A 27,933-nucleotide genomic window follows, 5' to 3' on the forward strand; every position below is an offset into this window, starting at 1 on the left:
CAATCGAATTAACTTAATAGTATACAAAAAGTATTGTTTATATTTACCAAGAAGTATATTTAGTCTTTAAAATGAATCGGTAGGTACGTACATGACAAAAGATTCAAAAATATTATATCTATTAACCTTGTACTGTACCTACCTATATAATAAGTATTATCCAAAAGTGCATAACTAATTGGCTAGGTTAGTAGGACCTGGTAGTAGTAGACTAGGATTATATATGGATTATATTACCATTAGTAACGCCATTTTTGATAATATTATTTATTGTAGTATTAAACATAATTTGAGTACCTACAAAATAAAAACAACTGAATTTGTTCATAATTAAATAAATCTGAATAAAAATCTTGCTAAGAATTATTCACATATTTGATTAATACTTACAAGATTAAGATAATGACTAAATTTCATCATCATCAACCCATATTCGGCTCACTGCTGAGCTCGAGTCTCCTCTCAGAAAGAGAGGGGTTAGGCCAATAGTCCACCACGCTGGCCCAATGCGGATTGGCAGACTTCACACACTCAGAGAATTAAGAAAATTCTCTGGTATGCAGGTTTCCTCACGATGTTTTCCTTCACCGTTTGAGACACGTGATATTTAATTTCTTAAAATGCACACAACTGAACTGACTAAATTTACCTATTTTTATTTTATTTATTTTGTTTCTACCCTATTTTTACATATTATATGTCCTGCTAAATTAACTTCATTACTTAGGAGACGTGAGAGCCCAATGGATGCCTCTGCCTTCGATTCGGAGGGTGTAGGTTCGATTCCGGTCTAAGACATGCAATCCAATTTTCCAGTTATGTGCATTTCAAGAAATAAAATATCACTTGTCTCATACGATAAATGTGTGTGTGAAGTCTGCCAATCCGCATTGGGACGGCGTGGTGGACTAAGGCCTGAACCCACTCATTCTGAGAGGAGACTCGTGCACATTGAGCGGAATACGGGCTGTTAGTGATGATGAAATTAACTTATCTGTTTGTTTATTCAGTTTCCTATCTAGGTTGAGACCTTGTGTAAGGAATTAATCATAGTCAAAATATACATGCCAATATGCACTAAGAACTTTAAGTACGCAATATAAAATTTCAAAAACCGTTTTAGTAATTATAATTATTAACACCCAAATTAAAAATTACGAGTACATCAACCAGTGTCATCATTATAGTATTATAACATACTGGTATCACTGGTATTTAAGCTTTTATCTAAGTTTGAAATAGTGTAAGTTTCGCACAAATTAAAATTATCAAATTCCTCTAGAATGTCTTTGTCTAAATGGCGGTTCACAATAGCGGCGCAGCGCATATCATGCGCCGCATGCGCCAGAGGAACTTGCAACTCGTACTCCACAACTTTTTGCTGCGAGTAACTTTGTATAGGAATGCGATTAGACTCACTGGTGAGTGACCAAGGTCTAATAGATATCAGGAGGGAGCGCAGAGGTCGTGGTTCTGAATGATATCGCCGTACTTGTACTAGTCTAGCGTATACAGCTTCAATATATTCTTTGGCATACTGAATAGAGTGATCGATACGACCCAGCAGCTTCTGCACACAGAACGCTACTTTCTCTTTCCACGTCGAAATGTTTTTCAGCTCATTTTCTAGATTCAAATCTCCTGGAGCGTCATCGTTAACCATCAATTTAAATATATGTTGAGCTATAGCCACTTGTAATAATTGTTCTGTTTCAAACTTAGCTAGTTTTTCATCAATTTCATGTAGAACTTCATCAGGACCACCGCCAATGCAGAAAATTGTACCAGTTAAACCTGTGAATTAGATGCCTTTAGTGGTGGTTTAGATTCGAAAAGTATAAACTTTATAAAATATTAAATAATATTATTTGATGAGAGAAATTAAAAGAAACGTTAAATTGTTATTTATAAATGTAACTGCTGAGATTTGAATTAAACTTGGTCACTGATAATTATACATTTAAATAGACTATTATATTTATTTTAGTATAGACTTACCTTGATCTTCGAGAATCGTAGCCATTTCTAATGCTACCAAAACTCCACTTTCATATCCAAGAAGGTAAAACCGCTTCTTCAATAGAACCATTCTCTGAAGAATCTATAATAATAATGAAAAATAAATGATTATTAATGGTAGGTACGTTAAAATTTTTCTGTCATTGATAGATGATGTGAAAGTAATTTTTAGGTACGTCTGACCTGGACATATTTTTGCGCCATTTCTTTTATAGTTTTATGTGGTCGTTCAACGGTCGGTTGCAGTACTATCGCGGGCACCTTGAGTCGCTCGCACATTTCACGGAATCGCACGTGTAGCCCTTCTACACCGGGTACTATGCACAGGTATGTTGCGTTTTGGTCAAATTGATAAAAACTCTGTAACATTACGGTAATTCACATTATTACATCATCATGTTTAAACTTGAAGCGGATACGCTGTCATTACGACCAGTGTCTGAATCCTAGTGTGGGTGCGCTATGCGCATTTTGCCACTCTCACCAAAAAAACGTTAATAACTTGTAAATCCAATGCCTGTTAAGTTTGGACCTTTTAGTAGCTGTTGAAAAACTAGATATCATAACTGCGGACGCTGGAAGAAGAGGTTCTTACCACCAGATGATACCAGGTATTACAGTAGTACGCCAAAAAAAAAAGATAAACAGGCAAACAAAAACAGTAAATTTCAGAAGCCTAAAATTACTGTACAATGAACACTACATAAACTTATGCAAACTATTTTGTCAAAGATTTTGATTATTTTTCTCCATGTATTTCAGTATAATGTAGGAAAACTTAAAAAAAGTAATTCTAAATGTCGCTGCCTAAAATCTTTGATAAATCAAAAGTCTATCAATAGATATACTATTCCAATATTTCTTATTTGTATTATACCCAAATCACGATATAATGTATTAAAAAAATTGCTGTATTCCTACTTAAAATAGTCAATGAAAAGTAGCGGCGAAATGCCGCAACGCGTCCACTGATGTTGGCTCAAAAGACGCGCGCACTCTACTGATACTTCCAGAAAAACTGCCAATGAACTGCCTGACAACGCACTTAGATTTTTTTTCGTTACAAATGATTATTTAATGATTTTAAACTTATTTCGTGGTTGTTCATTATGAATGTTATTTAAACGGGTACATACCACGATAAAACGACGAGATTTTTATTGTCGATATTTCGACCCAGTTGCATGGATCGTGGTCACGACGGGACTGAAGTTGCGAGATGAGAAGCGAAGTCAGCTGTTAGGGGCAAAATCGATCTATCCTCTTTCTTGTTCTTTTTCTTTTTTCAACGACCTCGCGTTCTTGGCTGTTTAGGCAAACCACACTCACGACATCGCTTTTGTTATTATGCGTGTCGCGGCGCCCTCTTGGTTTGCATTTTATTATTATGCGATCTCGCCTTCGGCTCAAGCTTTGAAATATCGCCTCGGCTGTATATTTCGACTTACCGCAGTTATATCTTAATGTACTATTATGGAACTCGCGACAGTTCTCATTCTTAATTGCCATCTGACTGTTTGAACATTTATGGTTATGACAATTTTATGTTGGTATATTGGTGGTCAATAAAACACTTACCAAATTATTATTTGAAGTTAGTGTTGGTAAATATATTACATTCTCATTTGCTAGAAGCTCATTACTATTAATGTGAGATATGAATGTTTTTAAGTCTTCAGTTTCAGTGAATTCCTTTTGTAACCAATTATCCTCTAATTGCAATAACCTGAAAAGTAGTTATATAAAATTATAACAAAACAATGCAAGAATGCAGAGCATGTGCGTCTGTTGGACACTGATTCTAAAAAATTGACTTTTGGCACTTACTCGAAAAAACATCTGTTGTTGATGTTTTTTCGAGTAAGTGCATGTTTCTATATGTTATACTATAAACTAGTAGATTTCAGTTAGTGGTGTGCCAAGTCCATAACCTATCAGTTTGCCCGAGAGCTGCAGATATTTCCGAACAAGTTTGGGTGGTCAAGTCAACAGCACTTAGCTTATAAATAGTAGGAACCTAGTGGATATACTGTTAGCCAATGGATTCTGAAACGTTCCACATCCTACATGCGGCATCTGCGCATCTCTTCTGATATCCAGCAGACGGCGCAGTGAGCATGCAGTTGTTGCTGACGGAACCCGACGAAGTGTTGGGTTTTCGGCACACCTCTAACGAGTCCCACAAAACATGCGAGGTGGGCATCGATCTCCTATTAAAAAGTGGATGCACAATCAACGTCCAAAAAACGTCTCCACTCGTCCAAGTGACAAACACAACTTCTTGGCACTCAATTCAAGTAGTCGCATTTGCAAATTCAACCTCAAACTCAATCCTTAAGGTTGAATTTGCTCTAAATTTGGGATTTTATTGATTAGTGGACTATATTTAAAGGCCTTTAGGTATAATTTTATTAACCAATGATTCTAAAACTGTCAAAGCAAAATTGGCCAGTTTTTAAGTAAAATTTTCTATAGGATTGTGCATTCGTAGGTGGGTGCAATGGAGGTGGGTCTGCTCCGGCGGATATCCACTGGCGACTTTAATGGCTGTGTACGAAAGTGTACTGCTAGACCGTGAGTTGGAATTCCGTGGGTTTTTATTAGGTAAAAATCTGACATAATCACCGCGTCTCACTGTTATGTGGTAGGATCCAAGAGGATCATTGAGTCTCTTACTACAGCGCTACACGTAGCTCTCTGTGGTTTCATGCTTAGCCATGTACCTTGGATTTTATAACTTATATGTTATATTGTAAGAAACGATCATTGTATTTTATTCTATTTTATTTCTGCTTTGTTTCAAAAACTTTTATATTAGCGTAGGAGTTATTCCTATAGCTTTAAGTTTCCATTACTTCTCGTCATCTCGTTTTTGTAAGTTAATGAGAGGGATTTTGTTACCAGGTATCATGTATTTATGGTAGCTCTAAATACTTATTTATTAAATAACATAACTTCTATTACAGACATAAAACTCACTCTTTAGCCGTAATTGATGGTATGGCAGTCTCTTCCAAAGAAATATAATAAACATTACGTAAATATGCTCTAACAATATAGGACTTTGATAAATCCATTCCCATATCTTCAAGAGTTACTTCAGGTGACAGACTTTTTGGAATAGTGAAATCTATAAAAAAGAACCACTTTTAATGATGTAATATTAAATATTACAAATCGTTTCCCAGGATGAATGATGGTGTTGTTGCAGAGGATAAAAATATTCCGCTATCCCTTGGAAAAGAGAAATAAAGGACGAAGTACAAGACATGACATTTTGAAAATTCTTTCACCACCAGAAAGGCACGTTATTTGCGAGTGTCATAGGCTATATTTTATAACGAAACGAGCGAACTCAACCCATCTCCCAGCGCGCAGTTTTGATCGTGCCGCGATGCAAGAACAAGCTCTTGACTAAGGGCCCCGTATGGGTTCGAAACTAGTCAGGCATACTCCGACTTAATATCACGTGAATTTTAGCCGTGTTTCATAATCAATTAATGTGAATAACACTCACTATAGTTTACATGCTAAAAAATGAATGATTTATATTGAGAAAAACATAAACCTTTTAACCCTCTAAGGGTACATTTTTGAAAAATCTTGAATGATATTATTTTTAGTATATTTCTGAAAGTACATATACCACTTTTTACAAATTTAGATTGAAAAATGAAGGACTTTCAACCCCTTTTTTACCCCCTTCTGATTTAATTCTCGCGACAACAAGTATCCCATAAACTTTTTAAGTTACTTAAATATCTTATGTAATGCACAAAAATACACACTATGGGTACTACAAAAAAATCTATATTCAATTTGCAAATTCACATTTTTCATGTATATACTCATACTAAATAACAGCTTTCTAGTCCCTGCGCTATATCGCGGACCGACAGACAGACAGACGGACGGACAAACAGACAGTCATGACGAAACTATAACTGTTCCTTGTGGATTACGGAACCCTAAAAAAGCAAAACAAATAGAACTAAAGAAATATAAATAACTAAAAGGTATTTAAGCAAACCATATTGTAGTACTTATATTATGAAACTGAAATATTTTTTCGTTTCTCTATCCATAGTTAAAGACAAAGTTTTACCTGCTATATTAGCTAATTCTTGTAATAAGTTGTTTTTAGGTTTTTTTGTACGATGCACAGTTATAACACGTAGCTTATGACATAATGCTTGTTCTATAGCATCAATAGCACAACTAATGGGAAAATATTCTTTATTTTCAATCTGTAAAAAATCATGTTAATAGAATCTTTTTCACTCTATTTTCATTAGAAAAAAAAGGAAAAATATTAATTTTGGATTTAGACCAGGTGCTCTGAGGAGTTGCGTATGTAGGTATAGGTACATATTATGACCGCTGTTCACTATTTTGAACTCAGAAAAGCATGCAGATATATTATTTTGGATGTTACCAGGAGGTTTGTTGGTCCAGTTTAGAACTCTTGTAACTTTAATTTTAAGTTTTCTACTTCTACTACTAGTCATCACCATTAAATCATGTCACACCTTGACTTTTTGACATAAATGCTTGTAAACTAAGCCTTATTGTAATAAATGAATTTGGATTTGATTTGATTTGATTTTGAAACTTGGCGGGCAAATAGCGTACTTACTTTGTCGCCAAAATAATATAAAAATGAAATAGAGGTTCAAAATTTGTGCGAAAATTCCTTTCGTTTTCAAGTCACTCGTATATTAAAATTGTTATATACGAGTACACTATCAGACAAATACTCGTATTATAGTTAAGGGTTAACATTTTTATAATCTAAAATCTGCTCAAGTCATTTTCTAAATGTTAATCTGCATGCTTTTCTTAGTTCAAAACTATACTGAATTCCTTACAGCGCCTTGTCTAATTATTAATTAGTCATACGATTTTTATCGACGGCAACTTGATGTATATAAATTGATCGACAGGTGTTGTTACTCTTATTGTATTATTAATTTCTGTCCCAGCATCAATTACTGCGAAATACCTGAAAAAAAGAAAAAAGTGGCATATTTATGTACGAGTAGATTAACCTAATAAATTAAATCTGAAAGTAGTTCAATAGAGTTATTTACTTCAAAGCCCAATTTGGTTTTTGTACGGCCAAATTCAAATACTCCAAGTATTTGGTATTTTCGTTACTTTGTGTATTCGTGTTTAAAATACAAAATATTCCTTCGACGTCATCTACTGTGTTGCTATTCAGTAAATTGAAAATATTTTCATTCCATGTCTTCATGTTTGATATTGTGCATTGCACTCCGAGTTCCTCCCAAAACCTGTAAATTATTGTTGTTTTCTGATTACATATTATGGCGTCGCAATATTGTTAACTGCTTCATATGAAATAATTTTCAAGTGACTTAAACGTAATATGAAGGATCTACCTAAGTTTAAACAAAAGGGCACTTGATTCTTGGATGCAATGTAGATGTAAAATCCTTGCGCCTCGGCTAATTAACCTGTCGGCCAATTGTATTCCTAACATATCGTCCTCTGACAACAACAGCTGCAGGCGATCGGGGGAACACTTTATTCTGAAACAAATAAAAAATGAGCCTTATGTTCGAATAGATCAGTGGCCTTCTTGTAAACGCAATCAAAACAAATCATAAAAGATTACGTATACATATTATTATTTTAATGTAAACAGTAATTGTTATCAATTGTAAATTATAATACTGTATGACTTTTTCAAAAGAGCAACTGTTGAGTTTCTTGCCGGTATCTTCTCAGCAGGACCTGCCTTCCGAACCGGTGGTAGAATCTTTACAAATAGTCAACTGACGTGTCAAAAGTGCTTGTAAACTGAGCCTACTTGAAATAAATGATTTTTTGATTTTGATTTTGATTTTGAATGCACTTGTATAGGTAGTCAATTTTTATTTCAAAGTTTACAAACAACACTTGTATACGAGTTGCGCTTGTATACATAAAAATACACATACTTGCAAAAACAGAATATTAAGGATATAGTTGAAGTACAAAAGGATCTGAATCAGCAGTTGTATAATGTACGTCTTACTTCTGCTGAACACACGACACGTCCGCAGTCAAGTCGAGCAGCACTCGGCCGACATGTCTGCTGCCGGCCTGCAGCCGCAGCGCGCGCGACGCGTGCTCCGCCGCGTACGTCACGCGAGAGAGCGGGCGCACGTAGCCGAGAGCTATTCCTTCGCTCACCAACAATTGTAATTTCTGGAATGGCGGAATATTTAAATACATCCACATTACAAGGCTATATTGAAACTGAGCTAAGTAAAGTAATTAACTACTATCTTCTTGTGTTTGTTTGTTTTAAATTTGCACTGCACTATTAGGTTAGGATACTTAGTACCTTTAGGCATTTTCTACTAGTTATAACTTTTTAATAAGATAAACCGTTCTGATTAGACTCTGTGTAATTTACATATATCTATTTAAAGCTATTTTTATTAGATTCTTACTTTTAAATCTTCTATTTTTGTAGCATCAAATAGTGAAGAAAACTCCTGTGTACTGTAAGTGAGAGATTTAAACAAATGAAACATTTCAAACATATAATCCTCATTGTCCACCACAAGAGAAGTATCCACCACAGTTCCAAATTTTTTACAGCAATCTATTGTAGCCTGTAAAAAATAACAAAAAATTCATTACTGTGTATTAAACGCTAATCTTACTGTCGGTACTTAAGTACTTCAACAGATTTTGCTTATATTACTCGTAATAGTCGGGGTTCCGTAGAAAATTTTGTACACCTGGTTACTATCAAGTTAATTTTTCGTGAGTAGCTTCGTTTCGATGAGACGCCCAACTTTTATTTATGTATGATAATTCTCAATTGTGGTAGGTAACAGAGATAGCAGAGATAAAATCATTTTGATGACCTCGTTGTCAATACATGTTGGAAGACGGGGACTCTTTGATCAAACCGTAGGTACATTTTGTGGGACAATTTATTTTTCGAATAATTAAAATAATTATCATAAGATTTAACATAATAAAGTCCAGTTAGTAATAAATTTTGGAAAATTATTAAACCAACAAAATATTTGATCCCTGCTACTCTCCTATTACCTAGTCAAATCGAAACGAAGGTACTTACGAAAAATTAACTTGAAATCAGGTGTACAGAATTTGCACGGATCCCTGACTAATAGTCATTGCTTTGTTTTTGTAATTTAGTATTTAAAAAAAACCGGACAAGTGCGAGTTGAACTCGCTTGAAGAGGGTTCCTAACGATGTTTTACTATCATATTTTTTGGAATACAACATAAAACAAATATTACTATATATCGTCGTCATCAACCCATATTCGGCTCACTGCTGAGCTCGAGTCTCCTCTCAGAATGAGAGGGGCTAGGCCAATAGTCCACCACGCTGGCCCAATGCGGATTGGCAGACTTCACACACGCAGAGAATTAAGATAATTCTCTGGTATGCAGGTTTCCTCACGATGTTTTCCTTCACCGATTGAGACACGTGATATAAAATGCACACAACTGAAAAGTTGGAGGTGCATGCCCCGGACCGGATTCGAACCCACACCCTCCGGAATCGGAGGCAGAGGTCATATCCACTGGGCTATCACGGCTCTCTACATAGTACATTACTATATATACCTAATATTAACTATATTATTATACTTAATTATAACTTAATTGGGCTTATATTTCGTTAAACACTTATATAGTCATTGCATACAATATCCAAGAAGTAAGTAAGTTTTATTTTTACCATTTTATACACATGATTAATATTTATTAACCAACTTCAAAAATTTAAAGTGCTAATTTAATTTACAAAATCACTTAGCCGGTTTTTTGAATTTAGGTATTTTCAGAGATGTAAATATATATTTTTAATAATATCACTATTTACTTTGAGGAACATGACTTAAGAACTTATAAAATTACGACTTACTCTTTTTATGTCTCCTTTAACGGATGTTATTACAATATCACAACCTAGTCCGTTTGTTTTATTAAGAACCATGTCTTTGAAACTGATATCTCTAGAATAACCAATATGATCATCTAAAAGAAAATAATGTAATTACAATAATTTTGATTAAATTTACAACAATCGGTCGTAACAAGGTATCTACATCTTAATTGTTTGATTCTAATTTAGTATACAGTTGATTAATTAGGACTCAATTACCAAACGAACCTTACCTTTAAGTTCTGGAAATAGTTTGAGCAAAAACATCTTTTTCTTACTACTGCTCACTGTAGTGTAAACGTCACAGTCATGTGCGAGCGCTATAGAGATGATCGCTTGACCTAAAGCTCCTGCTCCGCTGTGCACGAAAACACTGCTGCCATGGTAGAACCTACTTTTGAAGTACTGTAAAGACATAATAGGTTAGATATTAATTAATTTGTTGAAGAAACTTAAAACAGAAACCAATTTTTCCGAATGCTTTTAAATTCCTAAACATTTTCATGATAAAATGCAAATTGGCTGTAGGTATACGACGGACCGACGGACGTACACTGCAGGTCATAGACCTTTTGTAGGGACTTCCAAACATCACGATCCTGAGCCGCCTGCATCCAGTGAATCCCTGCGACTCGCTTTTGATGTCGTCCACCCCCCACCAGGTGGACTGACGACATCAAAAGCGATGACTAGTGCGGGGTCGCCATTCCAGCACCTTATTCGGGAGGCTACAAGTAATCAAACCTACGAGTCAAACCTTGATTCGCAATGACTCTCGAGAACAATTTGTAAATATTCATTATAAATACATAATTCTAATGTATACCTATATTATAAAGAGGTAAAGTTTGTGGTGTTGTAAGGGGTAATCTCTAGATCTATTGAACTGATTTTGAAAACTCACTACCACCTTACCTTACCACTAGAAAGCCACGTTATTTATAAGTGTGATAGGCTAATTTTATCCACGTATTTCACGGGAACGGGAACAACCAGGATAAAACCGCGGTGCGTCGGGTAGTCTATATAAGTACATATACAATTAATACAAAATATGAAAATAAAATCGTATTTACAAGACAGTAGAATGCGAGGCAATAAGCCAAAGGAACCGTGGCTGCTTCCTCCATTGTCCAATACTTCGGCACCGGCCACAACAGCTCAGGAATTGCCTGGACGAGACTTTTGATTGATTCCTCTTGCACTATGCCCATGACACGTTCTCCTCTAGAAGTATAACAACCAGTAACATCATGTAAGTCGCGTTTTTATAAAAACTGCAACATGAAACCACGGCCATGTTTCTCAATAAGTTCAATAAAGTTTTCATACCATGATCAGTAGGTAATCAACAACAAAGCAGCCGGAACATAATATGATGTTATTATCACTTTTTAGTTTTGTCGGTACGTTTGATGTTTTTGAAGTTGGTTTAATTTTTATTATTATTTTTTTCATTTTTCCATTTTTAGTGTAGTCTTACTAGATATAGATCTAGGCAAGAAATGCGGCGATCGACACGATGTGGCCTGATTACGATTTTTGAAAGTTTCCTTAGATTTCTCCAGGATCCCATTGACTCTCCATTGACTTGAGGACAATGGGACACCCTCCCCCCTTTCAAACAAAAAAAGAATTATTCAAATCAGTTCAGGCGTCTTCGAGTAATCGCGTAACACACACGATGTTATTTTTCGCTTTTTAGTTTGATTTTGCGATTTTGAAGTCGGTTAAATACTTTTGTTAAAAAGATTTTTAAAGTCCATTTGCTTATAATATAAACACATAAGCGTAAGTCTTCATATATGAGGATACGCGGGCCACGCCTACTTGGTTAATTATACTAATGCTTTAGCAGTAGACGGTATGCATGCATAAACCTTTACTGGGGCTTTAGCGCTCTATATTCTGTGGCACGAGTGATATTATTAGGGCTCGGAACCCTAAAATGTTTGAAAAACCCCCAAAGATTATGAAATTATTAATTACACTCTCGATCAAGTCATCAATATTCTCTTTCAGTGCGCTTCCATTTGAGACCCCACTAAAATATAGCTCCTTTAATAAAAAAAAAAAACTAAATTGTAGTCGCTTCATCCATTCGACAGGTATGGTTCCACAGACAGACTGACAGACAGACAGATAAACAGACATGTCAAATTTATAACAACCCTCCTTTTGTGTCGTGGGTTAAAAAGTTATTATAAAATGGTGATAAACAAAAAGACCCTAGCTGAGTTTGTTGTGGGCGCTAGGACCAAAGCGCATTTGGTACCATTATCACTTAACATTATCTGACGTTTCAAAAGTGCTTGCGTAGATTAATTTCAATTAATGCATTTTTACTTTGACTGTAAAAATACAAGCTCTTTACCTTTTTGTTCTGCCACTAAAGTCGTATACCATTAGGTGTTTATTAGAATTGTCTCTGGCGGCTATTTCTGAAACTTTCTTTACATAGGCATCATTTAGTCCCACGTAATGAACCTAAAATTTAGATCTGTTATATACCAATAATAGGTTTTAAGCTAAATATTCTGATGTTTGATTTAATATGCTTTACCTTTACTAGATTTCCTTGTTGGTGTGGTTGTCTCAATTCTATCCCTTGAGTAGAATTTATATCACCTAAGGATTTCATTTCTAACGCAATTTTTTTCTCTTTAACTATATTTCCTTGAACGGGCAAATAATATTCTCCACCCCAAATACCCTTAAACAGTTATTAAAATGCATATCCATAGTATATTACGAGTATTATCACATAATATTTAAAAGTATAAATTACGAAATACTTACGTGGTCTAAAATATTTATTGCTAATTCTGTAAATGGCATTTGGTTTAGACTTTGTACATCGAATAATTTGTGTTTGATAATAACTAGATTAATTTTACGGCAATCTTTATCTTTCCACTGCTTAAGCGTATCTTTTAATCCATTAAAAGCTGGATATGAAGTCAATACTACAAGTCTTTGGTTGGGAGGAAGCTTAGACAGTTGTGTAGAAAATTTGGTAAGATCAGCTTGTGAAAACACTGTAACAGTGCTTGTATTGATTGCTACATCTGAAGGTCGCCATAAAACCAGCTCCAGCCGTGAAGAACCAATAGTGTGAGCACATACACTACGGTATGGTAGAGAGGAATGGATAGTTAATGAATCCGTATACTCTTCTTTATTGATCAAAAAAGTATCTCGACGAAGTAATCGGTGTAGAACTTTGCACATCTGTAAGAAAATTAACACGTTTGTTAAATTATTTACCTTATACAAATAATCTAAAATTTAAATTAATAGTTATAATATTGCTTACACTATTAGCAGCCAAATTCGTTATCAGTAAAGTATCGAAGTCAATAAAATAATTATCCTTCTTTTTTATTAAGTCGTTCTGACATAATTGTAGTAAATTGATCTTTACGTCAGGTATATCATGAATAATTCTTTGAATGTTTTCATACTTTGCTTGACCATTGTATTCCACGATGTTAGCAATATTGATAACTCGTTTATTTAAATTTTCTGCAACTATTTGCAGAAATACATACAAAGCACTTCTTTCCTGCAATATATTTTGTAATAATAATTAATTGTAAAATTCAGTGTTCCACAGGAGCCATGGTTTTTTTGGGATAAAAAATCTATGTGTGTTAGTTTTTTATACTGCTTTGCTACTCCTTTACTGCTAAACCGATTTGTCTGAAATTAGATTTAACACGTTTTCAAATTTAATAGTAATTTTTTAATAAATAACAGAGCCGTGAAATAATAAAATTAATAAAAAAGACAGACACGTACGTGTTGAATTGTGAACCTACTCCTTTTCTGAAGCCTGTAGTTAAAATTAATACACATGTACATACTTATTTTTCGCGGGTAACACCGCGGGCGCAGCTAGTAGCTAATAAATAATACCGCGACGGATAACTCTGCGAATACTCGCATGCCGCGCAATGAGTCGTTTAAGACTAAGGTTGCGGACGAAGTCGCGGATTTCGGCTACTAATCCTACTAATATTATAAACGCAAAAGTTTCTATTGTTGTTTGGATGTTTGTTACTCTTTAACGCCGCTACTACTGAAGCGATTTGGAATGGAAATAGATTTTACTCTGGATTGACAGAGTAAAATGGCTACTAATGATTTTGATGATATGAATGTTTGTTACTCTTTCATGGCGAATTTTGGTATTAAGATATATTATAGTCTGGATTAATACATAGGCTACTTTTTATCCCGGAAAATCCATGGTTCCCGAGGGATTTTTGAAAAACTAAATTCCACGCGGACGAAGTCGCGGGCGTCCGCTAGTTATTCATATAGGTACTTACATCGATTTCATTACTCGTGACGTGAGGAACAAATTTTAACGTTTTTAGTGCCATGCGTTCTTTATTTATTGACGGCAGGTCATGGAATTTGATGTTTTCCATTATAACACCTCCACATCTGAACACATAATAAAGTCATAAGTCACAGTTGCTGAGTTCGCATAACAAGTTCGTGGTCGAATCGTGTTTGTTACGCATGCATGTTTAGTAGATACGTATTGTATACATTTCTAACAAATATCTTAGGTATAAGAAAAATTTGCAAATCAGGAGTAATTTCAAGATGTTTCTTAATTACAAGACGATGTATTTTGATTTGTTGTTTTCTTTATTTATTGGTTGATTTATTGGTTTAGTTTAGATTCCTTAATCAATAAGTACAAAATAACATATAAGATAAACCATTAATAACAGTAAAGTATTTAGGTAATAGGATAAAACCTGACAAAGTTTTAGAACAATCCATACAACATAATTAGTATGTAAAGTCAAACTATTTAATAATATTTTTGGTGAAATAAAAAGTAGACGTATAGATTATAGAAAAACTTTTTTGTACAAATTATTATTGGAATACGCCAAATAAATTACTTAGTAGATAATTTATACAGATTTTCTTGTTGGATTGTTATATAATCACGAACACGAAATTTCGTGTGTCGTTAAGGCCACACTGAACTGTCTTTGTGAATCTGCATAATTAGGCCAGTCAATAAGCCATGTAAAGCCTCAAAAAGCGGTGAAGCGGTTTTTTTTTCTGTAAGATGTTGTTAGATATTAACAACAATGTAACTGTCATTAAAAAAGGTTGCAACTTCTATAACTTAACTAATTGTTAAAAACAACTTTGTTTTAACATTATAATCCTTTTGGAACACCTCTATAGAATTATTTATCGAAAGTCAAAAAGAAAGAAAACGAATTTCACCCCTTTCCGAGCACGCATTTCTCAACGTACCTAACAACATAATACAAAAAACACCGGTTCACCGCTTATTTAGGCTTCACATAGTTTATTGACTGGCCTATAAAGCCAATATTCGATGTACTTAAATAAATAATCTAATCTACTGAATGGAAAAACTGGTGTACCTCGTACTATTACTATCATCGAACACCTTAGCCGACAAGACATGTGTATTATTTAGCAGGATTGTGTCAATTTTTAAATGTTGTTCAACATCAATCACAATCTTTTTTATAAAACCTAATTGTGAAACACTGTCATGCCCGCGTCTAAGCGCATTTAGTTGGATTATACCATCGATTAGTGTTACCCAATTGTCCTTCCACAACAGATGCGCTTCAGTTAGCGATAAATTAGCATTGTGAATACTACGGAACTCGTTCCTACAAAATAGAAAAAAAAAATTAAATAAATACAATGGAAACAAACAGTTTTAAAAATTAAAACTGTTTGTTTAAAAAAAAAATCAACAAAATACAAGAATAAAATATATTTTTTTTCTAAAACATTTTATGTTAATCCATCATCAAACATACGAGTAATTGTAATCCTTGGCATCTAATAATTCATAAATATTTTCTGATTCCAGAGCAAACACTGTTTCGCACTGCAACTTTTCTTGTTTGTCTATTTTTGTAAATATATTTTTGTCTCTTTCACCGATAATATGTCCAGATGCAATTTTAATATGTTTATTCAATACCTGAATATAAAAAAAAAACTTTTATTTTAGTATATAAATACGCCCTAGCAATACCAACTTACAAATTTTTAGCTTTTATTAAGCATATCTTCAAAATTTCTGTTCAGCTCTGCAAAATTTGAATTTGTTTGAAAAGATACCTCAAATTGCCCTCGTTTTTGCACAGTTATGTACAGTCGCAATTGCCTTTGCTCATGCAGCACGGGTTGGGAGTGCAAATGTACATCATGGAACTGAACTGAGAGTTGTTTCTTTGGAACTCCCAGGAACATGGCTAATGTATCCCAAACTGCCACAAGTGCAGCAGCAAACGGATATAAATTTGTTTCTAAAATTAACAATAGGCGTTATACGTTTGGCAACAAGCTATTCTCAAATCTTTATAAGAAAAATGAATAGGTTAGAAAATAAAAAATATTTTAGTAAACTGTATACCTCTTATAACATGTCCTCTTAAGTAACGATAAGCGTCATCATGAATAGAAAGGACGTAATTGCAAGTTGATGCAATTATTTTTTGTGGTGACTTCAACAGTATTACATTCCTGGAATGGATGGATTTGGTTTTGTTAAATTCATTCATATTAAACTTTTTTTCGAGAAATATAACGAGCATCGTCATATTTCTCATAAAGTAAAAATTAACTCACCATTTTTCATGATGCGCCCATTCTACTGTATGTGACAACATTGGTGTTCCAGTGGAAACTGGAAATTCTACCTTCGGGTACAGGACTTGCACTTGCGGGTTGTATCCCTCCATATAGAGCCTTTAACAATTAATGCACAGGATGTCTCATAATTAATGGATAAAATGCCTAAATAAAGAAAGAAAAACCCCTTAGAGATACACCCCTTAATTATCTAAAACTATAATTTGATTCATTTTGAAAAAAATCCTACGGTGAACAAGTTATATATTTTTTTTTGGATTTTTCTATTTTTTCTATCTTGAATCAGTTTTACACAAGATGTTTTTCACAAGTTTTTCACAAGAACGTAATACGTTAGTAATGATTAGATAACTACTATTTTTTATCAATAATGCTTTATTTGTTTTGCGGAAGATTTTTTTTTCATTAACATGACTTGATTTAAAAAAATGTTCTAAAAAAATAAATGCAACTAATGTGTACCATCATTTTAAAAACTTGTACACTTATTAAAGTTTGTAAATTGGTATAAAACTTGTGTTTACTTCTTGTAGTTAAAAAGTTGCTGGTAAATGTGTGGAAGGTGCTAAATTTTCAATGAAAGAAATTCAAAGTTTGCACATTAATGAAGTTGTTAAAAATAAAAAAAAATACTTAAAGATAAATAAATAACTGTAAAAAAATTTAAAGTGAATGTTATAGTAGTTGTATCATGATCAGTAATTTTAGAAAACTTACTTTCCAATAGCCTCCAACAAGAACTGTGCATTGTCTGGGTGTCCACGTCTTGTAAGTGGCACAAGTTTGCAGGACTCAGGCAGCGAACGCTTAAGAATAGCCTGCAGAAGACTATGTGGAGCAATTTCTACTACCACCGCATTTGCCGGGATGAGCCTTGATGTCTCTTCAAAAAACACTGAGCTCTGCAACAAAATACTTATATCCCAATCAAAACATAAATGTGACAATGAAAGACCAATTCAATATTGAAAATGGGTGTCATGGTAATTGTAGTTTGCATCTTTATATATAAACGTAAATAGCTACAGTGGACCCGGTCAACACATAATCATGACATGTTTGGTATCAAAAGAAAGGACTTGACAACCACATTACAAATATGTATCCATATTGTTTAAGTTACTTACGTATAAAAAACGGGTCTAAAAAGGACGAATCAAGAAAATAATTCAGATAGAAATCCAGAAGTGCATAGGTACATAAATGGCCAAGGTATAGCCATGGTTGCACTTACTGCAGGTATTCCTACCATGTAGATTGAATGGAGTTAAAGGTGTTCCTGGTATCACAGAAGGTATAGAGTAGGTGCAAGGTAGGAAAAAACGGTAGAGGCGTACTACCGTTTTTTCGTACCTATATGCAATTCAAGATTTCTATCTGAATTATTTTCTTGTTTCGTCCTTTTTAGACCCGTTTTTTATACGTAAGTAACTTAAACAATATGGATATTTTATGTATTTTATACATCATGTTTTATAAAAAACGTATAAAGTGTAAAAATATATATTTTTCATGCAGGTTGGTTATAAATTTGTATCCATATTCTTAACCAAGTTATTTTGATTGAACAAAAAAAGTGGACTACTCACAAGTAAGTTATTTGTATGATATTCTGCCGATGAATATTTTGCAATTGGGTCGTTCCATTTCTCTTGTGGTACTGACGTAGAAACCCAGCGCTCACTGCGGACTTTGGGCGATGTGATTACTTCACTCAAATATTTGAGCAATCCTGGACCTGCCTCAGCGATATATCGAGAATGATATGCAATGTTCGAGCATGGCACTTCCTTGGCAAATATTTCCTTCGCAGTAAGTTGAGCCACGAATTCCTTCATGATATCAGCGGGACCAGATATTGTGCTGGAGTCAGGGCCATTGTGGCATGCTACTTCAATCTCAGGTGGACACATTTTAGATATCTGTAATAAATCAATATATACCTACAATCTCATTCTCAGAATAGAGTTGTTTAGTAATCTGAGCCTACAATTGTATTTACAACTAGCGATTCACCCGTCGATCTTATATCATATATTTCCTCTTTCGATTCACCCTAGCTTTTCACTATATTATTATCGTGAATCGAACTGTCATACTGAGGGCCTAGTGGCACTTTGATACTGTTACCGTCACGTAACGTAAACGCGAATTTTTAAGGAATTAAAACAGCGCCATCTAGTGGCACTACTGCACAACTGTTTCAATTCCATATAAATTTGCGTAAACGTCAACGTGATAGTAATAGTATGAAAATATTGAAACATCTCTCTAGGCACACAGCACACATGCTATCTGAAAAACACTTTAATAGATGTCAAATTAACGTTATATTCTTTATATGCCGTGGTTGTCATACTTGATCCAAATTACCTTTTTGTATCCAACCCCCACAGCAGCCATTGAGCCACGAATGAAGGGAGTCTGCACAGAGACCAGCCCGCGACTGTACGCAGACAGGATCATCTCCTCGGCTGTGAAGCAGCCGTCTGCATACGCGCAGCCCAGCTCACCCACACTGTGACCTGTGAATAATAGCAAATATAAAAATCGGATTTAAATATTCCGTATCGCGTCACCTGGTTTTTATTAACTCCCGATGCAAAAAGAGGGGTGTTATAAGTTTGACGTGTCTGTTTGAATGAATGTATACCTGTATGTCTGTTTGTCTGTCAGTCTGTCTGCGTCATCATAGCTCCCGAACAGATGAAGCTGTTTTGTATATTTGATTCTTTCTGATAGGCATTTGGCGATCGCACAGAGCAATCGTTTGATATTATTAATATTACGAGTATTTAAACAGAATAATACCGATTATTTTGTCAGGAATGATTTCCATGGCCAGTAATACATCTGTGAGTCCAATTTGAATAGCAGCAATTCCAACGAAAGAATGTAGAATGTTATCAAATATGGTTTTGTCTGGAGATGTAATAATATGAACAACGTCTACTCCTTTAGGTTCCAAGACACGGCGACACCTGTTAATATTAGAAAAAAAATTCAAAACATCAACTAGTATGATTTACCTAAGTAGTTCGATTTAAATTTATGAACGTAACTTAAAGGGGAATGCCCACCGGTCCATAGAATGTCCGCCCAGGGAACTTAGGTGTATATCCCCGTATAAAAGTATATGGAGATGATAATATGATGTATAAATAAGGATCTGGCTTTATAAGTGTGTTTTTTGAAGAAAAATATTTTTTTCACTACTCTTGCTCAAAAACATTGTCATATTACCACTCCACGGCGGGGCTAAACAAGCATATTAGCCTCAGGGGCTAAAGTATTATTAAAGTAAGTTTTTGTATGTTACAAGTACTAGCCTACTTTATAACGAAGGAGGTTATTTTCGTAAATAGAATCATCGTAGGTAAGGCCCTTCTTCTTCTTTTTTTGGTTATATAGCTTCGCGCGTCGAGCGATTGAGCCAGAGGTAAGGTCCTGACTGTTTGATAAAAATAAAACTTGGAATTGGAATAAAATGCAGCGTTCTTGTCTATGGAACGCGGTTATTTACCTTTGACTTTTCTTCATGGAAAAAAAATATATTAATAAAGAAAATAAAATTAAAGAGCGAAAATTTAAAAAGAATTATTGTCGTGAATAATCTAATTACTTGATATTTTTAAATAAATTAATTGTGAATTTGTGACCGTAATTTACATGTTTCGCAACATTAATTGTTGTTGTTATGTCTTCATCTAGTGAGAATGGTGACCCTAATTTGGAGATGGATCAAAAATGACTTACAAATTAAACTTACGAAAAATTTAATAAGTGGAGAAAAGAACAACAAGTGCATTCTTACATACAACTTACGCATGGTGTTTCTTAAACAATTATCTAACATGTTTACCCCTCATACTCATTATTCAACTTCATTGTAATCGGAAATTAAGTTACCGGGTAAAAGCATCTCCCCGAAACATCCAAAGTTGTAGCATTTTGTACCTACATTTTGATTTTCAAATAAAATAAAACATTGAATACTGTACCGAGTTATTTTATTTTCTCGCAATCGTAGTGAAAAGTATTGTGTGACACGCGGGGCTAACCCCATTATAAACTCGGTTTCTATTTAGGCCTAAAAATACCTCGTTTGAAATGGGGTTTTTTAGCCCCTTGTATAACAATCTACTATTGTAGGTTGGTACACGTCATTTTTTTTATAAAAGATGTATAATAAAAGTGATGTGATATTTATATTTTTGTAATGGTCTTTTCACGACATTTCATGTGATACCATTTTGACTGTTACATTTTCAACAATAGTAGATTGTTATACAAGGGGCTAAAAAAACCCATTCCAAACGAGGTATTTTTAGGCCTAAATAGAAACCGGTGTACCAAAGCGGCGAAGTAACATTTAAAACTGCATTATTTTTTTCTGTTACTAACAAGCATAACAAACAAGAAAAGGAACAAACAAACAAATTAAAAGTCTACAAAAAATATCGTAAAACTGTATGGTGTAAAAAAAAGGCTGTATGGTCAACGATTTTAGCTTGTGACCCATTGTGGACAAATTAAAGATGAATTAAAGATGTCGTATAACGATGTAGCTTTTTTGATTAAGTAATAATTTCATTAAAGTAATTATCAAGATTTTTTATAAATAAGTAAATTGCCAGGTGGTAAGGGATGGACATTCTCTTTTATTGGTACACTGGCAGACGCCGCGCGGTTTCACTTCGGTTCCCGTTCCTTCCTTAGCTTTCCAACGAATGTTTTCTTCTTCCTTTGTAAAAGAATTTTTCAAATCGGTTCAGTAGTTTCAGAGCCTATTCAATGCAAACGAACAAACAAACAATCAAATATTTCCTCTTTATCATATTAGTACATATAACTAGCTAACATGGTCCGCGAGGATATCCCTGTTGAAGAAAGTCTATGACAGACAATTTTTTATTGTTGTCTCTACACTCTGTGAATTTTGTTTCATTTAAGCTTTGGTCTTTTAGGAGCAGAAATTGAGGGATAAATTTTACTTAATTAACAGTCCAAAACTCTTAAAAAAAACTCTAAGCCGTTAAGCCGCCGTTCATACTCTTGTGTTATCTATGATTGGTAGTCCGAACTGTACGGTGGTGAGGACGAAATTACGGGGTTCCACTAGTATTTTACAAAACAAAATTTCCCATTTTTTGTACAAATATACTGAAAAACTTACTTTTCAATGGCAGCGGCAAATATAGGAATCCTCATGAGCTGTGCTCCCATGCCGGCCCACTGGGAGCCCATGCCGCTGTATACGAACCACAGCGGTCGCTTAGCGTCGTCGAAGTAGTTGAATCGTTCGTTTAGACAAATGGTTTCGTCCTTTTCATTTGTGCCTAGATGAGTATAGCTATAGGTTTATCAAAGCTAAATCAAGTTATGAAACACATCATCATAATATACTCTTTGGCTATCATTTCATTTAGTTTTTTTTTTACAAAAGCAAATAGCTTTATTTATGAGATTAATAAGTCGTTTTATTAAAAATAACAACACACATAATACATAAACAAAAGATACCACTTAACTATTAAAATAGACATCCATTAAATAAATAAATTAAAATTAAATAAAAAGTAATACTTAAATTAAATTAAAATGTGGTAGGGTGCCCATCACGCAGGCAGCATTCGCGCGTTGAATGGAGAGTGTTCACTATTTTCAAATGGTAGCTTTCTGTGTTCTCCGTTGAAAAAAAAAATCTCGTGAAAGAATTATTTCGATACTTGCACGGCCCGTTCAGGCAATTTGGTACTTCTGCCTTAGCTACTGACGAACTAATGGTTAGCCATTAGTCAAATAGTAAATTAATATAAGGGCCGTTAGTTCGTAAATACACATGTTGTACGATGACATCACGTACAATATCGCGACTGTTAGCGGGAGTCGATATTTATGCGAACTTTGAATGCATGTAAAATCATAACTATTTGGTATTTTTAAATAAAGCAAAAACTAGTGTATTTGTTTATAGTAGATATAAAGCTCTAATGTAACAAAGTATCAAGTGATTTTGCATACCTAGTAACATTCTCCATTGCGATTGAGATTCTTTGCGCGAGAAAACTGCCTGCCCGAGGGTCGCCTGTTGCCTTCCTGTTGCCTAGACCTTTGCTAATATCCTAGTAGAAAGTCTGGGCGCTCCAGCCCCACGGACCTATTACCTCTAAATATGTTTTAGCAGTACTATCCTCACCTTTACACCCCCAGTCATCAGAGTGCTGAGGCAGGTCTAATATTAGTTTTATTTAAAGTTTTAATTGCCTTTGAATTACCCTACTTCTTACTGCCTACTGTAGCACACACATCATCATTTAAGATTATTTTTCAAATATTATGAATCAACTAGATTTTTCGTGTTACTAGATTAAATTAAGTTACATATGGTTTATGAATAAAAATATAGCTAATCACACTAATATTTTATCGGTGAAACTTTGTTCCTTCTTTACGCTGCGGCTTGCAAACCGATTTAGCTGAAATTTGAGATTGAATAGGCTACTTTTTATCGAAACGTAAATGGTGCCCCATATAAGAGAATGTGGTGTTATTTCGTTCTAGAACAATTTATTTATACAAAATATTATTAATAGTCTTACTGAGAAGTGTGAATCCTCGTCCTAAATGACCAGACAATCTGGTTTTGTGAATATTATGCAGTAGCGCTATTTCTTCAGGATCTACAGAACGTGATTTTAAATCTTCAAGTATTTTTTGCACGGAAGACTCCTGTCTACCAGATACGAGAACTAAATGAGGTATTTTTGTCTTGTAACGCGTAGTATCCTTAAATATAAGAAAAAACAGTTTTTTTATCACTATTGAAATATTTTTGTACATGAATATATTAATACTTATCATAATACAAAGAATTACATAAAAGGTTTATTATATTATATATTAGGTACCTTAGCTTTATAATGACCATTTAAAAGAACATGTGCGTTAATTCCTGATATAGATAGACCATTAACAGCGGTATATGATCGATCAAAACTCTGGTGATCAGTAAGAATGCGCATTCGACCATCTCGCAGTGCTGCTATGTCATTTCTCGGGGAATCACAGTTCAAATTTCCTGCGAGCAGCCCTTTGTGATATCCTAAAAGAACCTATTGATTAAAAAAACACAAATTATATTAGAAAAAATAATATTAACAAGCAACTACTGGAATTTACTAAAAATAGAATATGAAAATGCAATATTTATCCGATTACCTTTGTTATACTACATATTCCCGATGCAGATTCTGTATATCCTATGTTGGACATAACACTGCCAACTAAAAGTGGATTATTTCTGTTATTACAGAATACTTTTTCGATGGCTTCAAGCTCTGCTTTATCTGTATTTGGTTCAGCTGTAATAAAATTATTGATTGAAGATTTTTTCGTTCCGTTCATGTTTGTGCCGTAGTTACCAACGAGTACTTTAGAGTTTCGTTGTGCTAAAATAATTGAACGGACTTGGAAGAAACTTATTTGTAGATAGTTCATCACCATACGATACTGGCTGCTTTGCGACTGTATTGCTATGTCCGTCTGTATGTCTGTCTGTTTGAGAAAGCTACAATTTAGCATGAGTTTGTCCATTAAAAATTTATGGTATTTCCCCTACAAGGAAATGATGTTTTTTTTTACTCGTTCATATGCATAATAAAAACATGTTAGGGTTTACTAACACTATTTTTCGTTTCAGGGATCCGTTTGTAAAATATTAAGGTTATAAGAGTTTATTTTTGTTGGAGTCTAGTGTGTCCCTCTACGTTAGTTCATTGATACGTGAAAAAAAATCACAGAAGTATAGGAAAACTATAACAGATATAAAGCAATTACTATTTAAAGAATTGTAGTCGACCAACTTAGATCTTCTACTTTTTATTAGCCTAGCAAAAATTTAACTAGTTTAACTCTCTGCCTTGACTTTGATCTTACAAAGCCTTGAATATTTGGTTTAGTGGCCAAACAAATTAATCAACTTGACTGCTGTGAGGTTATGATAACAAATTCCGAAAAATATGTCATGTTTCGACAAGTATTTAATCAGTAATCAATAATATTTCAACAAGTATTCACCGATAACACTATCTAAAGTAAAACGGCAAGAGCAAAGTTGCACACTTATTCTATATTATAAGTATAACAAGGGCCCAAGTATGCTTCCTTGCGGTGCACAGAATTTCTTAAGCATTCCGCATTGAATGAGCTATCGTTTATATTTTGTCCTTTCATTTATATCAAGAAACTGATATTTCGCCTTGATGTACCTAGTGATTACGAATATTATTGAAAAAACGATTTTACATTACCTGAACCAAAAGCTTCTACATATTCAACGGCTTGAGGTGGTATTTGTATTTCTTCATAGAATGACTTTATAAAATTGGACATTTTTTCAGCATCTCTGTAGAAGTGAAACTTTTGATCTTTTGTTTCGTCTTGTGGATCCGATGTGTATCTAGATTTTACATGCACTACTTCAGCATAAACTCTGAAACATATTTTTTACAATCGTGTAACAATTGTACCTACTTTCCTATTTTTGATTTTTTATTTAATGTAAATATTATCCTGCTCATCGAAGTATAAACAAGTTAATATTTACATTCAATCAAACTCTTATTATATAATTCTTTTTTTACATTAAATAAATTTATTTTGTTTTGGCATACCTGATCGCATCTTTAGCTTTTTGAAGGAACATAACGTTGACAGCCTCAGACAAGACACACCCAGCTGCTTCAGTATCAAATGATTTGGTCTTTCCTTCTGAATTCAACTTTATGATTCTAAAATTAAGGAACTTTCGGTAAATCCTTTACAATCGTTAGCTACCAATTAAGGAGAAAAGTAACTTATATGTGTTCCTCTAATTTAAACACACAAGCGTCATATGTAATTAGTATCTGAAGCTCTTTAATGCTATGTACTAAATAGTGTATTCTACTTTTTATTTTACAAAATAAGAATATATTACTATTTTTATAGTTTTTTAGTAGAATAGATAAATAAATATAATTATGTTATAATCAGTCGCTTCAATCTCGCCCCATAACCATGGTTCGTTACGTTCATATTTTTTGCCGAATGGCCAATAATGTCACTTATACAAAGTTCAAGCAGTATGATCATGAATAAATATTGTTTGTACATGCCAAGTATACCTATACGTACATAAGCATTCAGTGATATTAGTAAAATTATTTTAATTTTATATAATTATATACCTATAGAAGAATTGCATAGTTTTTTTATTATTTTAATTTTAATAGACAGATTGCACGAAAACCAAAGTACAAAAGTAATTACCGTCCGTGATGGATGGATGATTGAGGATGCAAGCAAAGGTTAGACCCTCCAACGATGGCAGCTTCACAGTCACCGCGTTTGATGGCCAGACAAGCTTGTTCCAGAGCCTGAATGGAACTGCACGAGCCGGAATCAATGGCCAAAGAAGGGCCCTTAGCGTTCAACCAATATGAAATACGGTTCGCAAACATTGATTTACTGCACCTGTAATATATTTAATTGACCTTTCTTAAACTATGGTGTACAGTAAGGACCTAAATTTCATAATGAGGTAAGGTTTACTCATTTATCATCATGATCATCATCATTATAACTTACCACATACCAACATATAGGTAGGCCTGTTATGAGGATTTCAAAACACCACGGGCCACCGCATGCATCCAGCAGCATGGCCCGCTTTATGACTGATGCCATAAGTCAAACTATTTGGCGGTCGACCAACTATGCAAATTGGGACTTTAAAGTATCGGCTCATCGAACTATGTAGCCAGCACATTGCCACTTGAGCTCAGTAGCAAAAGCTGCTTGGTCTCTTTGAAAAGTTCCCATTTTCCCTGCAATCTTCCTAATAATGAATCATGATGGTCTGCAGCAAGTGGTACCGGAAATCATACCGGATTACCGGCAAGGTAAAATAATTACAGTTAAGGGTTAATACGTACCCTGGAATACCAGTACCAGTCCTATCACCTTGAAAATAAATATGAATCTTGTCCGTTTCTGATACACCATTTCCTACAAAGATGCCGACTTTCTTTCCAAATAGGTCATTGAGACAAACACCTGCATAAAAGGTAATAAAACATAATTTTGAATCCTATTTCACAATAAAATGAAAGACTCAAGACTCAAGTTTTTGAATGTGGTTACACCAGAAGACTTGTTTCGTTACAGATTGAATACAAATTGTTGGTAGCATTAAAATACCAACATCTTACCAGCATCATATATAGCCTGATACGCTTGCTCCATCAACTTTCGAGCCATTGGATCCGTATTATTACAAAGTCGGTAATGAATTTTGAAAAACTGTGCATCAAACAGTTCAAGCCCAGGCACTTTGCCGGAGTACTGAGATACTTCGGGGTGCTCAAACTCCCAGCGGGTTTTATCATTGGTGATTGGGTTGATCTAGAGTGAATTATAATTAGAATTAACAGTTTGTTATTAGACTAAATATTCTTTTGCAAGCTTATATTTTGATAATGAGAATAAATTTATTATATGTTGTAGAAGGTGCAAGACGCATACCAGCAAATTTTTTCCCTGTCTTCTTTGACTGACTTGACTACAATCAAAGTTTGAAGAAACTCTAAGGTCTACCTCACTAGAACTTCAGCAAGTTATATATTAGAACGGTATACCTCTAACCTCTACTTAAGTCGCTCTAGGTTTAGTCAAATCCCACAAAATTTGGGTGGGCAGGAAGAATAACACGAGCACACTCCTTAATCTTACATCCCGGTCACAAATCCCGAGCTCTGCTCAAGTTTTTCTCTCTGCCACACGATGAATCCGTGGAATGCTACGATATTCGCATCTCTCTCGCAATTAAAATAGTGTATTACGCATAGTAATAATAGTAATTATTAATCATATACCTACCTTGTCATACAAAATATCTGATAGGTCTTTCACACTGTGAGACTCTGGATAGATCCCAGACATGCCAGATATAACTATTCTTTCTCCGGGTGCATCGTCTACTGGACTTTTCCCACCGCATGAAGGAAATCGATTAGGCGTCGGCACCATGTCGTCTGAAATTGCAGGTAGTATGTGTGTGTGTGTATGTGAAATGCAAATGAACATAGGGTTATAAACTCTTAGTTGAGAATTTGAAGGTAAGCTTTTCTAGGCGTCAAAATCCATGTCAAATCCAAAATTCAGCTTTCTCGGTTAATTTGTATTTCCAAATGTATATTGCTGAACTATATACTATAGCTGAGCTATATTCGATGTAGACTAATCAGGTGTTA

The 27,933-nt window shown here is 34.3% G+C and overlaps 1 protein-coding gene across 1 annotated transcript; it reads right to left on the minus strand.

Annotated features, from left to right (window-relative positions):
• On the minus strand, window positions 1-27,709 carry LOC112055693 (fatty acid synthase-like). Its single transcript, XM_052882859.1, has 37 exons — window positions 27,560-27,709; window positions 26,893-27,085; window positions 26,617-26,737; window positions 25,952-26,155; window positions 25,315-25,431; window positions 24,952-25,133; window positions 23,861-24,003; window positions 23,551-23,754; window positions 23,242-23,428; window positions 21,816-21,978; window positions 19,451-19,620; window positions 19,013-19,164; window positions 18,229-18,561; window positions 17,357-17,541; window positions 16,616-16,735; window positions 16,401-16,510; window positions 16,106-16,293; window positions 15,799-15,965; window positions 15,388-15,645; window positions 14,296-14,413; window positions 13,278-13,526; window positions 12,525-12,674; window positions 12,336-12,448; window positions 11,038-11,188; window positions 10,195-10,366; window positions 9,941-10,053; window positions 8,481-8,645; window positions 8,060-8,232; window positions 7,497-7,571; window positions 7,110-7,313; window positions 6,919-7,021; window positions 6,125-6,266; window positions 4,999-5,149; window positions 3,598-3,745; window positions 2,203-2,379; window positions 1,999-2,101; window positions 1-1,794 (listed from the first exon to the last, which is right to left on the minus strand). The coding sequence occupies exons 1-37, from the start codon at window positions 27,707-27,709 to the stop codon at window positions 1,190-1,192; spliced, it is 6,459 nt and encodes a 2,152-aa protein (XP_052738819.1). The 3' UTR covers window positions 1-1,189.
• Between the last annotated feature and the right edge of the window lie 224 nt (window positions 27,710-27,933).

The sequence above is a fragment of the Bicyclus anynana genome, chromosome 8 (assembly GCF_947172395.1).
Source record: "Bicyclus anynana chromosome 8, ilBicAnyn1.1, whole genome shotgun sequence".
Lineage (NCBI taxonomy): Eukaryota > Metazoa > Arthropoda > Insecta > Lepidoptera > Nymphalidae > Bicyclus > Bicyclus anynana.

Bases quoted from the DNA above. Each gene is read 5' to 3' on its own strand.
- LOC112055693 (XM_052882859.1), bottom strand. From the start codon at position 27,709: ATGGTGCCGACGCCTAATCGATTTCCTTCATGCGGTGGGAAAAGTCCA. The intron at 24,004-24,951 runs GTAATGTAAAAT...ATTTTATTACAG, and splicing joins TGTAGAAGCTTTTGGTTCAG to CTGAACCAAATACAGATAAA. The intron at 15,966-16,105 runs GTATCTTTTCAA...TTTTATATTCAG, and splicing joins AAAAACGAGGGCAATTTGAG to GTATTGAATAAACATATTAA.